The 16,888-nt window shown below is 44.1% G+C and overlaps 1 protein-coding gene across 1 annotated transcript; it reads right to left on the bottom strand.

Moving 5' to 3' along the window:
• Positions 1-302: 302 nt before the first annotated feature.
• proca (protein C (inactivator of coagulation factors Va and VIIIa), a) lies at positions 303-16,593 on the bottom strand. Its single transcript, XM_079649001.1, has 9 exons — positions 16,460-16,593; positions 12,546-12,629; positions 9,725-9,882; positions 7,040-7,064; positions 6,635-6,745; positions 4,519-4,659; positions 3,900-4,018; positions 2,333-2,450; positions 303-1,029 (listed from the first exon to the last, which is right to left on the bottom strand). The coding sequence occupies exons 2-9, from the start codon at positions 12,613-12,615 to the stop codon at positions 467-469; spliced, it is 1,305 nt and encodes a 434-aa protein (XP_079505127.1). The 5' UTR covers positions 12,616-12,629; positions 16,460-16,593; the 3' UTR covers positions 303-466.
• Positions 16,594-16,888: the final 295 nt, after the last annotated feature.

Below are 16,888 nucleotides of genomic sequence, written 5' to 3'. Positions count from 1 at the left end.
CAGGGATTTTAGCCTTTGCAGACCATTTACATGCACTAACACCAATAGAAAACACTACGGGGGGAAGGGGGGACACCAGGACATTGTTGTGGAGAAGAAAGAAGCCGAAGCGTCTTCAGACAGAATCAGTTCATTTATAAAGTGTGATACATCGCTGTTTGTTTACCCTACTGATGGGTTGAGGGTCATCTCGTCGTTGTTGTTGTTGGGGGGTCTCAAACTGAGTAAACAAAGGAGTCAAATGGACGTTTGGAGACAGGAAACTCGTGTTACGTGCACCAATAGAAAAACACACCAGGAAATTGTTGGGGTGAAGAAAGAAGCCGGAGCTTTATTTATAACGTGTGTTACATGGCTTTGTGTTACATTGCTGTTTGTTTAACCTGCTGATGGTTTGAGGGTCATCTCAGACGTTGTTGTTGTTATTGGGGGTGCTCTCGGACGTTGTTGTTGTTGCTTGGGGGTCTCAGTGTACTCGATCCCACTCGTCCCTGATGCCCTGGATCCACTGGTTATAATTGGACACCTTGGTGTAGATGCCCAGTTTGTCCAGGCTTCCGCAGCCCTCTCCCCAGGACACGAGGCCCAGCAGGAACCACGTGTCCCGGTACAGCGTCACCATGGGACCCCCGCTGTCCCCCTCACAGGCGTCCTGCCTCTGGCCCAGGACCCCCGCACACAGCACGTTCTCCGTGATCGTATTGGTCATGTGACGGACGCACAGGTCTCGCTCCACCAACGGGATATTGATGACGTTGAGCGCGGAGCTGAAGGTGCTGCTGTTCATCTCCTCCTTCCCCCAGCCGCTCACTACGGTCGGGGTGCCGTTCAGGTGGAGCACTCGCTCGGCCTGCTCGCTGGAAGGAAGGCAGGCGGGGAGGATGTAATCTGAGAAAGGAGCGGGTGTTTCGAGGCGCAGAAGGGCGATGTCGTTGTCGTACGTGCGGGTGTTGTAGTTCAGGTGTTTGAAGGACTCCAACACCTTCACGTTCACCTCGGTGCCCTCGAACCTGTGGCGCTCGTAGTCTCCTGAGGGGAGGAGTTACAGGTTCATTAAAGGTGAGTTGCAGCAGTATTTTACTTTTACTTTCACTGGAAGGTTAAATCTGGTCTTGCTAAACTCAGATAGTTGGTTTTTAAAGGATCTGTAAAAACCCTGTTTTCTCTAGATGCAAGCCCCAAAGGTGATTCCCTTAAACCTCTCGCTTGTACAGGTGTGTCCTGCACGTGTACAGGTGTGTCCTGCATGTGTACAGGTGTGCCCTGAATGTGTACAGGTGTGCCCTGCATGTGTACAGGTGTGCCCTGAATGTGTACAGGTGTGCCCTCCATGTGTACAGGTGTGCCCTGCACCTGTACAGGTGTGTCCTGCACGTGTACAGGTGTGTCCTGCATGTGTACAGGTGTGCCCTCCATGTGTACAGGTGTGCCCTGCATGTGTACAGGTGTGTCCTGCATGTGTACAGGTATGTCCTGCATGTGTACAGGTGTGCCCTGCATGTGTACAGGTGTGTCCTCCATGTGTACAGGTGTGTCCTGCATGTGTACAGGTGTGTCCTCCATGTGTACAGGTGTGTCCTGCATGTGTACAGGTGTGCCCTGCATGTGTACAGGTGTGTCCTCCATGTGTACAGGTGTGCCCTCCATGTGTACAGGTGTGTCCTGCATGTGTACAGGTGTGTCCTGCATGTGTACAGGTGTGCCCTCCATGTGTACAGGTGTGTCCTGCATGTGTACAGGTGTGCCCTCCATGTGTACAGGTGTGTCCTCCATGTGTACAGGTGTGTCCTGCATGTGTACAGGTGTGTCCTGCATGTGTACAGGTGTGCCCTGCATGTGTACAGGTGTGTCCTCCATGTGTACAGGTGTGCCCTCCATGTGTACAGGTGTGTCCTCCATGTGTACAGGTGTGTCCTCCATGTGTACAGGTGTGCCCTGCATGTGTACAGGTGTGCCCTCCATGTGTACAGGTGTGTCCTGCATGTGTACAGGTGTGCCCTGCATGTGTACAGGTGTTTCCTGCATGTGTACAGGTGTGCCCTCCATGTGTACAGGTGTGTCCTGCATGTGTACAGGTGTGCCCTGCATGTGTACAGGTGTTTCCTGCATGTGTACAGGTGTGTCCTGCATGTGTACAGGTGTGCCCTGCATGTGTACAGGTGTTTCCTGCATGTGTACAGGCGTGCCCTCCATGTGTACAGGTGTGCCCTGCAGGTGTACAGGTGTGCCCTCCATGTGTACAGGTGTTTCCTGCATGTGTACAGGTGTGTCCTGCAGGTGTCTTCAGATACCTGCTGAGGCACATTCAGTAATAACGTTTAGATCCTCTCACCGAGTCTCACTGTGAAGCGCATGGTTTTGTCGAGGCAATGTGCCGCCGTCAGCACCCAACTCTCAGCGATCAGGACGCCCCCGCAGACGAATTTCCCCCTAGTGTTCATCAGCAGCACCTGAACACACACACACACACACACTGCTGTAACAAACTCACATTTAAAAACCTTTTAAAGAAACTGGGAAGATGGTTTGAACGGGGGACGGCGCAAAACGAGAAGCATTCGGGCCCCCCAAGTACTGAAGGAATGAGGTACGGTCTGCAGTGACAGAGCAGAGCCTGTCAGTGTGGCTGCACTCAGCATGGAATCAAAACGAACTAAAGCTTTAGATCTTAATCAGTGTGTGAGGCGTTCTGCTGAACAACATGGTAATCGCCACATTCAGCTGTTATAGCCAACTTGATGCTCTGCTCACGGAGGACTCAATGAGCGTAAACAACTGTTCAGATGATGACCCTATATATATTTTTCTTTGTGGGGGTCTGCCCCCAAAAAACCGTTTTAAGTCCTGAGAAAGTCAAATCAGACGGTGTGTAAACTACCCTGCCCAGTCAACAGAAAGTAACCTCTCTGATTGAACTAGGCCAGTAGGTAAGGACTCTCCACTGGATCATAACTGCAGCGATGTATATGTTTTAGCTGAACACATGTTGTTTAACCCGAACTGATGCAGTTAGTCACTTCTTTAATGTTTGTTCTTTCTGATGTAAAGTCCAGGTTGTAACTGTTTGCAGTAAAGTCGTAGTAAAGCGCTGAACTTTTCCTTTGAATCTTTTGAGTTTTGATATATGATATAATTACTTGTCTTTCAAATTTGAAGGAGGGTGAGCAAGCATCTTGAGGAACATTCATCATTAACTCCTCCAGAAAATAGAGTTTATTCAATAATGAATGAATATGTGAATCATAACAGTGATTGACAGCTGATAGGAATAATGTGATTGTTAATATTATCATATTCATTCAGACAAACATCGATGAGACAGTTAATGTACTTATTGCAGCAGTCTGCATACATTTGGTTCCTCTGCTGGTCTAAGAGTGAGACCAACTCATTCAGTTATTGTTCAGTTAAAATTCATTAAATGATGTCTGCCACCTTATATATTTATATGTAAGGCTTCACTGATGTGCCACAATAAAGTCACCAAATGTTATTGAATTAAAATATTCATATTGTGGCTTTCCAAGTTAACATTGATTGATAGGACTGCGATTGAATCAGCATATACTTCTGCCAGGGGATGCCACCCCTCAACATCTCCTGCCACCCTCTGGCCACCCCATTAATATTTGTCTAGATCCGCCCCTGTTTACAGGTGAGTTGCAGGTTAATTGAAAGTGAGTTGCAGGTTGATTAAAGATGAGGTGAAGGTTAATTAAAGATGAGGTGAAGGTGAGTTGCAGTTAATTAAAGGTGAGTTGCAGGTTATTCGAAGGTGAGTTGCAGTTTGGTTGAAGGTTCATTGCGGGTCATTTGAAGCTGGGCTGCAGGTGACTTGCAGGTGAGTTGCCCAGCAACCAGTCAGCAGTTGAGCAGTAACCACAGGTGAAGTGAGTTACCTGCCAGGGACTCTCCCCCTTCTTCCCCACCTCCCCCCCCACCATCCAGGGCAGCAGGCCGTCCATCGGCTTGGTGTACGACGACCTGCTGATCAGCAGCTGACCGCAGGAGGAGGGACCTGCTCAGAGAGAGGGGATTAAAGACGATACACCTGAGTGAAGGTGAGAGCATGGTGTTGTTGGGAAGATCCTGAATGTCCTCTTCCAACACGAGAGCCACATGCTAACAAAGGTATCCCAACTGTAGCTGTGAACATGACAGGATGTGTGATTACCTAGAAGAGCATCAGGACTGTTTGAGGCATATGATAGCTATGTGATTAACATGATGATTCAGCCTCTATGGAGAGAGACATATGACAAGCATGATCATTTCTGACGTGGAGCTAATCTGAAGTAAACATTGAATACTGCTTTCTATTCCTCCATCTTGTGACTGAGGAACTCCCTCTCTTGGATATCAGCATGTGAAGGACACTGTTCAGGAACTAGTTGATGCTCTGTATGTGATGACTCCTTCCATTCTGGAGAGCATCACAGATACATGGATCCTGAGATTCAAGCTCAAGCAGTGACATTTTTCTAACAGGTGTGTAAATGTACGATCAGTCCTCCTCACCGATTGGGCTGCACTTCTTGGAGTCGTCGTGCAGTTTGTATCCGCTCACGCAGCTGCAGCTCCTTCTCAGGTTGTCTTGGCTCTCCGAACACAAGTGATCACATTTGCCGTTATCCACGGAGCAGTTAGTGGCCGTCTGAGCTGCACGGAAACACACCTCAGTACACACACCTCAGTACACACCTCAGTACACACACCTCAGTACACACACCTCAGTACACACACCTCAGTACACACCTCAGTACACACACCTCAGTACACACACCTCAGTACACACACCTCAGTACACACACCTCAGTACACACACCTCAGTACACACCTCAGTGCACACCTCAGTACACACACCTCAGTACACACACCTCAGTACACACACCTCAGTACACACCTCAGTACACACCTCAGTACACACACCTCAGTACACACACCTCAGTACACACACCTCAGTACACACACCTCAGTACACACCTCAGTACACACCTCAGTACACACACCTCAGTACACACACCTCAGTACACACACCTCAGTACACACCTCAGTACACACACCTCAGTACACACACCTCAGTACACACACCAGTACACACACCTCAGTACACACACCTCAGTACACACCTCAGTACACACCTCAGTACACACACCTCAGTACACACACCTCAGTACACACCTCAGTGCACACCTCAGTACACACACCGCAGTACACACCTCAGTACACACCTCAGTACACACCTCAGTACACACACCTCAGTACACACCTCAGTACACACACCGCAGTACACACCTCAGTACACACACCTCAGTACACAGACCTCAGTACACACCTCAGTACACACCTCAGTACACACACCTCAGTACACACCTCAGTACACACCTCAGTACACACACCAGTACACACACCTCAGTACACACACCTCAGTACACATACCTCAGTACACACCTCAGTACACACACCTCAGTACACACACCTCAGTACACATACCTCAGTACACACCTCAGTACACACCTCAGTACACACCTCAGTACACACACCTCAGTACACACCTCAGTACACACCTCAGTACACATACCTCAGTACACACCTCAGTACACACACCTCAGTACACACACCTCAGTACACAGACCTCAGTACACAGACCTCAGTACACACACCTCAGTACACACACCTCAGTACACACACCTCAGTACACACCTCAGTACACACCTCAGTACACACACCTCAGTACACACCTCAGTACACACCTCAGTACACATACCTCAGTACACACCTCAGTACACACCTCAGTACACACACCTCAGTACACAGACCTCAGTACACACCTCAGTACACACACCTCAGTACACACCTCAGTACACACACCTCAGTACACACCTCAGTACACACCTCAGTACACACCTCAGTACACACCTCAGTACACACACTCACATGCACATCATGGGAACAACATCTTGTCTTTTTGAATACTGTAAGTCCTGCACATGTTGACCATTTCTGCTTCACATGACCTCGTTCCAAATCTGCACAGCTCTGCACTTTGAATGCAGTATTCATCATATTTTGATATATTTTTTATTTCTGTGTCTTTGTAAAGGGATTTGATGAGTTGTGGGTGAGTTACAGGCTAATTGCAGGTGAGTTACAGGCTAATTGCAGGTGAGTTACAGGCTAATTGCAGGTGAGTTACAGGCTAATTGCAGGTGAGTCTAATTGCAGGTGAGTTACAGGCTAATTGCAGGTGAGTCTAATTGCAGGTGAGTTACAGGCTAATTGCAGGTGAGTCTAATTGCAGGTGAGTTACAGGCTAATTGCAGGTGAGTTACAGGCTAATTGCAGGTGAGTTACAGGCTAATTGCAGGTGAGTCTAATTGCATGTGAGTTACAGGCTAATTGCAGGTGAGTTACAGGCTAATTGCAGGTGAGTTACAGGCTAATTGCAGGTGAGTTACAGGCTAATTGCAGGTGAGTTACAGGCTAATTGCAGGTGAGTTACAGGCTAATTGCAGGTGAGTTACAGGCTAATTGCAGGTGAGTTACAGGCTAATTGCAGGTGAGTCTAATTAGAGGTGGGTTGAAGTTAAGCTGCAGGTTAATTGTAGGTGTATGTTTTCAGACCATGACTCACGCTGGTTGCAGTATTTGCCCTCGTATCCGGGCTCACAGCGGCAGGCGTAGTCCTGGTACTGGTCCACACACACTCCATTCACACACATGTGGGACTCGCACTGGTTCCCATCTAAAAACACACACACGTCAATACATTTCCCACAATGCCGTGCAGCAGGCCGCTCAGAGACAAAGGAGAAACTCTGACTAAAAAACACAAAACACGTGTTTAGCCATATACGTTTTTTCTGTTCACTTCACTACGTATTACATAGTTTGAACTTAACTTAAGAGTAGCCAAGCCAATGCTAACTGTACATATCATAACATTACTTCTTCTACATATCCTTTAATAAGAGCTAAATATAAAAAAAAAAAATCCCGCTAATTATAGACTTGTTTAAACAGGTTCAAAGGCTCTTACCTGAGTACACTGTCCAGAACTCCAGCTGTGAACACATAAATAGAAAGTCTCAGATTAAGGCAAGACATGTAAAGGAGCTGTTTAATCACACTGATCAATCATCAATCAATCAAAGTTTATTTATAAAGCCCAATATCACACATTCAGGATACGACCCCCTCAGGATCCACGATTGGTTAGCTGGTCGTCTCTGTTGTGATTGGTCAACCGCTTAGAGATGTCTCGCCCCTTAGGCTATCTTCTCCATGTCTCTTCTACATCAACATGTGTCCCCCCTTCTTCATGTCTCTTCTACATCAACATGTGTCCCCTCTTCTTCATGTCTCTTCTACATCAACATGTGTCCCCTCTTCTCCATGTCTCTTCTACATCAACATGTGTCCCCTCTTCTCCATGTCTCTTCTACATCAACACGTGTCCCCTCTTCTTCATGTCTCTTCTACATCAACACGTGTCCCCTCTTCTTCATGTCTCTTCTACATCAACACGTGTCCCCTCTTCTTCATGTCTCTTCTACATCAACATGTGTCCCCTCTTCTTCATGTCTCTTCTACATCAACACGTGTCCCCTCTTCTTCATGTCTCTTCTACATCAACACGTGTCCCCTCTTCTTCATGTCTCTTCTACATCAACATGTGTCCCCTCTTCTCCATGTCTCTTCTACATCAACATGTGTCCCCTCTTCTTCATGTCTCTTCTACATCAACATGTGTCCCCTCTTCTCCATGTCTCTTCTACATCAACATGTGTCCCCTCTTCTTCATGTCTCTTCTACATCAACATGTGTCCCCTCTTCTTCATGTCTCTTCTACATCAACATGTGTCCCCTCTTCTTCATGTCTCTTCTTCATCAACATGTGTCCTCTCTTCTCCATGTCTCTTCTACATCAACATGTGTCCTCTCTTCTTCATGTCTCTTCTACATCAACATGTGTCCCCTCTTCTTCATGTCTCTTCTACATCAACATGTGTCCCCTCTTCCTCATGTGTCTCCTACATCAACATGTGTCCCCTCTTCTTCATGTCTCTTCTATATCAACATGTGTCCCCCCTTCTTCATGTCTCTTCTACATCAACATGTGTCCTCTCTTCTCCATGTCTCTTCTACATCAACATGTGTCCCCTCTTCTTCATGTCTCTTCTACATCAACATGTGTCCCCTCTTCTCCATGTCTCTTCTACATCAACATGTGTCCCCTCTTCTTAATGTCTCTTCTACATCAACAAGTGTCCTCTCTTCTCCATGTCTCTTCTACATCAACATGTGTCCCCTCTTCTTCATGTCTCTTCTACATCAACATGTGTCCCCTCTTCTCCATGTCTCTTCTACATCAACATGTGTCCCCTCTTCTTAATGTCTCTTCTACATCAACATGTGTCCTCTCTTCTCCATGTCTCTTCTACATCAACATGTGTCCTCTCTTCTCCATGTCTCTTCTACATCAACATGCGTCCTCTCTTCTTCATGTCTCTTCTACATCAACATGTGTCCCCTCTTCCTCATGTCTCTTCTACATCAACATGTGTCCCCTCTTCTTCATGTCTCTTCTACATCAACATGTGTCCTCTCTTCTCCATGTCTCTTCTACATCAACATGTGTCCTCTCTTCTCCATGTCTCTTCTACATCAACATGTGTCCTCTCTTCTCCATGTCTCTTCTACATCAACATGTGTCCCCTCTTCTTCATGTCTCTTCTACATCAACATGTGTCCCCTCTTCTTCATGTCTCCTCTACATCAACATGTGTCCCCTCTTCCTCATGTCTCTTCTACATCAACATGTGTCCCCTCTTCTTCATGTCTCTTCTACATCAACATGTGTCCTCTCTTCTCCATGTCTCTTCTACATCAACATGTGTCCTCTCTTCTCCATGTCTCTTCTACATCAACATGCGTCCTCTCTTCTTCATGTCTCTTCTACATCAACATGTGTCCCCTCTTCCTCATGTCTCTTCTACATCAACATGTGTCCCCTCTTCTTCATGTCTCTTCTACATCAACATGTGTCCTCTCTTCTCCATGTCTCTTCTACATCAACATGTGTCCTCTCTTCTCCATGTCTCTTCTACATCAACATGTGTCCTCTCTTCTCCATGTCTCTTCTACATCAACATGTGTCCCCTCTTCTTCATGTCTCTTCTACATCAACATGTGTCCCCTCTTCTTCATGTCTCTTCTACATCAACATGTGTCCCCTCTTCCTCATGTCTCTTCTACATCAACATGTGTCCCCTCTGTGGAAAGAGACTCTGAAAGTTTCAGGAACAAAGATTCTCTCTCTTTTTGATCCATTTCTATAAAAACCTGTCTGAAAATGAGCTGATCAGATTTTGGATACTTTGTGATGTCATAACGATGTGTTGTCTTGTGTAACCATTAGCCAATCAGCAACCAAGGTACCCCCCCCTTATCACCTGAATCTCCTCCTAGAGCACCATTGACTTCTTTGTAACCAAATCTCTCAGAGGGGCGTGGCCAGCAGCAGCTCATTAGCATTTAAAGTAACAGACACAGAATCAGCACTTTGGAAACAGGGCTGAAACAGAGGGGTATGAGGCATGATCTGTTTGGTGTTTGGAGCCAAACACTTCAGAGACATGTTCCGTATATATCTGAGACCTATACTATTTTGATGAAACAGAGTGTAATAAGGGACCTTTAAGATTCATTTGGAGCATCTTACCGTAGCTTCCCTGGTCTGGAAAATCTCTCGAGCCTCTTCAAAGTCACACCTCTCCTCCACACACTCGCGCTCCATGGAGGCCGGCTTCAGTTCCTCCATGAAGGAGTTCGCCCGGCGGGATCTGAGCAGCATGTGGGCGCCGCGGGGCTCCGAGAACACTGAGGGACGAAGAGATCATACATAACGCCTCCAAACCCCTCCTGTAACACGGAGCCCGTTTACACCATGCTAAATGTATGTGTCTGCATAAAGCTGAGATATGATCGGTCACAATAACACAGAGTTTGGTGAGGATTAAATCGTTTACAGTAAGCCCTACAAATGAACTGGGATGTCCACACAAATGATCTTCAGCAAGTGTTGATTTAAAAAAGCAATTTGTAGGTTGGATATTTGCAAACCTTTTTTTGTGTATATTAATAATTTAAGATGTAAATTAATTCCAGTTTCTTTGTAGTACTTTCTATTTTGATTGTGTAATTTGGTGGCATCAATGTGTGCATTTAATGGAGCAGTTGCTTTAGGGCCTCATACACAGCATAGCCCTTAGGGTCAAATAATGAGATCCTCAACCTTTATCAATTATAAAGTTATTTGTAATTATTACCTGAGAACCGGGGGTAGTAAGGCAAGGCTAGGCAAGTGTATATTTATAAAGCACCTTTCAACACAAGGCAATTCAAAAATGAAAGACATTCAAAAAAAGTCATTTAAAAACAGTCATTAAAAAGCAAAGATAATAAAAGAAACATTAAAAGAAAAAATACATGGATAAAAGTTACAGTGCAGTCTAAGATATGAATAGTTCAATTAAAAGCAGCGGCAAAAAGAAAAGTCTTCAGCCTGGATTTAAAAGTAGTCAGAGTTGCAGCAGACCTGCAGGTTTCTGGGAGTTTGTTCCAGATATTTGGAGCAGAATAACTGAACTTCTCCATGTTTAGTTCTGACTCTGGGGACAGAAAGCTGACCAGTCCCTGAAGACCTGAGAGATCTGGATGGTTCATCATTTAGCAGGAGGTCAGAAATCTATTTTGGTCCTAAACCATTCAGTGCTTTATAAACAGCAGCAGTATTTTGAAATCTATTCTTTGACACACAGGAAGCTAGAGTAAAGACTTCAGAACAGGAGTGATGTGATCCACTTTCTTAGTGTCAGTGAGGAACCAGAGTAAAGACTTCAGAACAGGAGTGATGTGATCCACTTTCTTAGTGTCAGTGAGGAACCAGAGTAAAGACTTCAGAACAGGAGTGATCCACTTTCTTAGTGTCAGTGAGGAACCAGAGTAAAGACTTCAGAACAGGAGTGATGTGATCCACTTTCTTAGTGTCAGTGAGGAACCAGAGTAAAGACTTCAGAACAGGAGTGATGTGATTCACTTTCTTAGTGTTAGTGAGGAACCAGAGTAAAGACTTCAGAACAGGAGTGATGTGATCCACTTTCTTAGTGTTAGTGAGGAACCAGAGTAAAGACTTCAGAACAGGAGTGATCCACTTTCTTAGTGTCAGTGAGGAACCAGAGTAAAGACTTCAGAACAGGAGTGATGTGATTCACTTTCTTAGTGTTAGTGAGGAACCAGAGTAAAGACTTCAGAACAGGAGTGATGTGATCCACTTTCTTAGTGTCAGAGAGGAACCAGAGTAAAGACTTCAGAACAGGAGTGATGTGATCCACTTTCTTAGTGTTAGAGAGGAACCAGAGTAAAGACTTCAGAACAGGAGTGATGTGATCCACTTTCTTAGTGTCAGTGAGGAACCAGAGTAAAGACTTCAGAACAGGAGTGATGTGATCCACTCTCTTAGTGTCAGTGAGGACTCGAGCAGCAGCGTTCTGAATCAGCTGCAGCTTTCTAATAGATCTTTTAGTGAGACCTGTGAAGACACCATTGCAGTAGTCCAGTCACTGAAGATAAAAGCATGGACACGTTTTTCCAGATCCTGCTGTGACATCAGTCTTTTAATCCTAGACATGTTTTTTAGGTGATAGTAGGCTGATTTAGTAACTGTTTTAATGTGACTGTTGAAACTCAGGTCAGAGTCCATGACTACACCTAGATTTCTGGCTCTCTCTGTTGTTTTGAACATTGCAGACTGAAGCTCAGCGCTAACTTTTATACGTTCTGCCTTGGCTCCAAAAACCATTACCTCAGTTTTGTCTTTGTTTAATTGGAGAAAGTTGTGACACATCCAGTCATTGATTTGTTCAATGCACTTACTCAGTGTTTGAATTGGAGCATAGTCTCCTGGTGAAATGGTTACGTAAATGTGTATGTCATCCGCATAGCTATGGTAACTTATTTTGTTGTTTTTCATTATCTGAGCCAGTGGTAGCATGTAGACGTTAAAGAGAAGAGGCCCCAAGATGGAGCCTTGAGGTACCCCACATGTCATATTTGTCATCTTGGATGTGTATTTACCTATAGAAACAAAGTTGTTTCTGTCCTTTAAGTAGGATTCAAACCAATGTAGAACTGTTTCAGAAAGTCCCACCCAGTTTTCTAGTCGGTCTAGTAATATGTTGTGGTCAACAGTGTCTAACGCAGCGCTGAGATCTAATAATACTAACACTGAAGTTCTGCCACCGTCTGTGTTAAAGTGGATGTCATTGAAGACCTTTAAAAGAGCAGTGTCAGTGCTGTGGTTTGGACGAAAGCCTGATTAGTACGGTTTCTTGTTTTTGGAAGTGGTGTAAAGTAACTAAGTACATTTACTCATTTGTAAATTAGTAACTTTTAAGACCTTTTTTTGACAACATTAATTCAGTTATCCCTGAGAATGTTAATAACGTATATATTATTGGACTGTTTATGATAATAAAACTCACCTGACAGACTGAGAGCCGACGCCGACCACAGGGCGGCGATGACGGACACACAGAGGAGGAGGCGGGACATGACCTCTGAAAAACCTGCAGCACATAACAGAGAAAACAGGTATAGTGTAATATTTACAATAATTTATTTGGATAACTATTACTTTAAAATTATACTTTTACAGCCTCTCTTATCGGCTTTGTGTATTGAAGTAGTTTAGTTTTGGTGTCTTTTGATCGCAATGATCAGGACTACCACTCAGTATGTAGTGTCTCTACTTTAAAGAGTTCTCTCCTGCTTATGTTCAGGTGTATATCAGTATGTAGTGTCTCTACTTTAAAGAGTCCTCTCCTGCTCATGTTCAGGTGTATATCAGTATAGTGTCTCTACTTTAAAGAGTCCTCTCCTGCTGATGTTCAGGTGTATATCAGTATGTAGTGTCTCTACTTTAAAGAGTCCTCTCCTGCTCATGTTCAGGTGTATATCAGTATGTAGTGTCTCTACTTTAAAGAGTCCTCTCCTGCTGATGTTCAGGTGTATATCAGTATGTAGTGTCTCTACTTTAAAGAGTCCTCCCCTGCTGATGTTCAGGTGTATATCAGTATGTAGTGTCTCTACTTTAAAGAGTCCTCTCCTGCTGATGTTCAGGTGTATATCAGTATGTAGTGTCTCTACTTTAAAGAGTCCTCTCCTGCTGATGTTCAGGTGTATATCAGTATGTAGTGTCTCTACTTTAAAGAGTCCTCTCCTGCTGATGTTCAGGTGTATATCAGTATGTAGTGTCTCTACTTTAAAGAGTCCTCTCCTGCTGATGTTCAGGTGTATACCAGTATGTAGTGTCTCTACTTTAAAGAGTCCTCTCCTGCTGATGTTCAGGTGTATATCAGTATGTAGTGTCTCTACTTTAAAGAGTCCTCTCCTGCTGATGTTCAGGTGTATATCAGTATGTAGTGTCTCTACTTTAAAGAGTCCTCTCCTGCTGATGTTCAGGTGTATATCAGTACGTAGTGTCTCTACTTTAAAGAGTCCTCTCCTGCTGATGTTCAGGTGTATATCAGTATGTAGTGTCTCTACTTTAAAGAGTCCTCTCCTGCTGATGTTCAGGTGTATATCAGTATGTAGTGTCTCTACTTTAAAGAGTCCTCTCCTGCTAATGTTCAGGTGTATATCAATATGTAGTGTCTCTACTTTAAAGAGTCCTCTCCTGCTGATGTTCAGGTGTATATCAGTATGTAGTGTTTCTACTTTAAAGAGTCCTCTCCTGCTCATGTTCAGGTGTATATCAGTATGTAGAGTTTCTACTTTAAAGAGTCCTCTCCTGCTGATGTTCAGGTGTATATCAGTATGTAGTGTCTCTACTTTAAAGAGTCCTCTCCTGCTGATGTTCAGGTGTATATCAGTATGTAGTGTCTCTACTTTAAAGAGTCCTCTCCTGCTGATGTTCAGGTGTATATCAGTATGTAGTGTCTCTACTTTAAAGAGTCCTCTCCTGCTGATGTTCAGGTGTATATCAGTATGTAGTGTCTCTACTTTAAAGAGTCCTCTCCTGCTGATGTTCAGGTGTATATCAGTATGTAGTGTCTCTACTTTAAAGAGTCCTCCTCTGCTGATGTTCAGGTGTATATCAGTATGTAGTGTCTCTACTTTAAAGAGTCCTCTCCTGCTGATGTTCAGGTGTATATCAGTATGTAGTGTCTCTACTTTAAAGAGTCCTCTCCTGCTGATGTTCAGGTGTATATCAGTATGTAGTGTCTCTACTTTAAAGAGTCCTCTCCTGCTGATGTTCAGGTGTATATCAGTATGTAGTGTCTCTACTTTAAAGAGTCCTCTCCTGCTGATGTTCAGGTGTATATCAGTATGTAGTGTCTCTACTTTAAAGAGTCCTCTCCTGCTGATGTTCAGGTGTATATCAGTATGTAGTGTCTCTACTTTAAAGAGTCCTCTCCTGCTGATGTTCAGGTGTATACCAGTATGTAGTGTCTCTACTTTAAAGAGTCCTCTCCTGCTGATGTTCAGGTGTATACCAGTATGTAGTGTCTCTACTTTAAAGAGTCCTCTCCTGCTGATGTTCAGGTGTATATCAGTATGTAGTGTCTCTACTTTAAAGAGTCCTCTCCTGCTGATGTTCAGGTTTATATCAGTATGTACTGTCTCTACTTTAAAGAGTCCTCTCCTGCTGATGTTCAGGTGTATATCAGTATGTAGTGTCTCTACTTTAAAGAGTCCTCTCCTGCTGATGTTCAGGTGTATATTAGTATGTAGTGTCTCTACTTTAAAGAGTCCTCTCCTGCTAATGTTCAGGTGTATATCAGTATGTAGTGTCTCTACTTTAAAGAGTCCTCTCCTGCTGATGTTCAGGTTTATATCAGTATGTACTGTCTCTACTTTAAAGAGTCCTCTCCTGCTGATGTTCAGGTGTATATCAGTATGTATTGTCTCTACTTTAAAGAGTCCTCTCCTGCTGATGTTCAGGTGTATATCAGTATGTAGTGTCTCTACTTTAAAGAGTCCTCTCCTGCTGATGTTCAGGTGTATATCAGTATGTAGTGTCTCTACTTTAAAGAGTCCTCTCCTGCTGATGTTCAGGTGTATATTAGTATGTAGTGTCTCTACTTTAAAGAGTCCTCTCCTGCTGATGTTCAGGTGTATATCAGTATGTAGTGTCTCTACTTTAAAGAGTCCTCTCCTGCTGATGTTCAGGTGTATATCAGTATGTACTGTCTCTACTTTAAAGAGTCCTCTCCTGCTGATGTTCAGGTGTATATCAGTATGTAGTGTCTCTACTTTAAAGAGTCCTCTCCTGCTGATGTTCAGGTGTATATCAGTATATAGTGTCTCTACTTTAAAGAGTCCTCTCCTGCTCATGTTCAGGTGTATATCAGTATATAGTGTCTCTACTTTAAAGAGTCCTCTCCTGCTCATGCTCAGGTGTATATCAGTATATAGTGTCTCTACTTTAAAGAGTCCTCTCCTGGTGATGTTCAGGTGTATATCAGTGGGAGAGAGACTCCCTCTGGAGGGAACACAGGGATTTTAGTCTACAGACCATTTACATGCACTAAGACTTATAGAACAGTGGTTCTCAACTGGTGGAAGTTAAACTTTTATTTTGAAGGCCCGATGTTCTAACGCTGTGCATGCAGTAGGCGTTGGACTGGAAGTACCGGAGACCATAAACTGTTTTTAAAACTTCTGACACGTAGTGATCATGTTCTCAATAAAACATCTTTGCTGATGTTTTTTCGAGTCTTCTGGCCAATCAGAATCAAGAGTGTTGCCCGAAGTCCCCACGGAGAATAACTTTACGGTAGAACTCTTCTTTATACATCCATGGGTACAATTTCAGATAGAAATGAACACATAATGAAATATGACCCCCGGTCTGATGATTGACAGGTCACAGAACAATGGGGGCTATCTACCCTTACCCACAATTCAAAGTATTTCACACAGACTATCTCCTCTTTGCTCTTCTCTCTATCTGGAGCAGCAAGCTGTCAGAACAAAGGGAAAAACAAACAATGGCATCAAATATTATTAATATGTCGGGTAGTAATAGATTTATTTATTTTTGTTCTCTTGTTCTCTTGAGAACCAAAAGCGTAAAAACCCCAAAAAGGATAAGAAGGACCTTTTTAATTCCATACGATCACAATAAAAGCTGTTTATTTCTATTACTGCATTCAATTTGGTAAATATTAAAAACAAACTATCGTCAGTCAAACACTCCTGTGATATTGATCCCTGTCAGCTGAGGCCTCCACACACAGAGAGCAGGAACGGGTCCCTGTTTGACCCTCTGCGACCTTTGACCCCCCCCAACCCACCACCTGAACAACAACAACGACGGAGGTTGCGGAGTCGAGACGACGACCTCACACCGCCAACGAGACGCAGAAGAAGAGACGAGTGTTTCTGTACTTACGAGTGAAGAAGAGACGCTGCGGACATCGACGATGGTTCGTTGCGTTTCTGTGATAATGACTAACTGCCTTTGTTTACTGAGAGTCCACAGTCTGCAGCCGTCAACACACACACACGCGCACACACACACACACGCGCACGCACACGCACACGCACACGCACACACGCGCACACACACAAACAAACCTCCACCCCCTCACCTATGCAAGGGATCAAAGAGTCCAAAACTTTTTTTTTTTTACACAACGAATGTCCACCAAACTACCTGAAACTGAAATAAGAAGACAAAAATCATAAGAAATAATTCATTGGTTTTGTAGTTCCTAACCGAATATATAATTTAGGGTGATATGTCATACCATAAAACAACAGACATTCGACGCCTCAATAAAAATCTAAATTTTTGTATCTGTGTCAACAAACGTTTATG

Source organism: Notothenia rossii (genome assembly GCF_949606895.1).
Source record: "Notothenia rossii genome assembly, chromosome: 9".
Taxonomy (NCBI): domain Eukaryota; kingdom Metazoa; phylum Chordata; class Actinopteri; order Perciformes; family Nototheniidae; genus Notothenia; species Notothenia rossii.
This window is presented reverse-complemented; position numbering and strand designations above follow the sequence as displayed.

Bases quoted from the DNA above. Each gene is read 5' to 3' on its own strand.
- proca (XM_079649001.1), bottom strand. From the start codon at position 12,615: ATGTCCCGCCTCCTCCTCTGTGTGTCCGTCATCGCCGCCCTGTGGTCG. The intron at 4,660-6,634 runs GTGAGTCATGGT...GTTTCCGTGCAG, and splicing joins GGGCAAATACTGCAACCAGC to CTCAGACGGCCACTAACTGC. The intron at 1,030-2,332 runs GTGAGAGGATCT...TCCTCCCCTCAG, and splicing joins GCGCTTCACAGTGAGACTCG to GAGACTACGAGCGCCACAGG.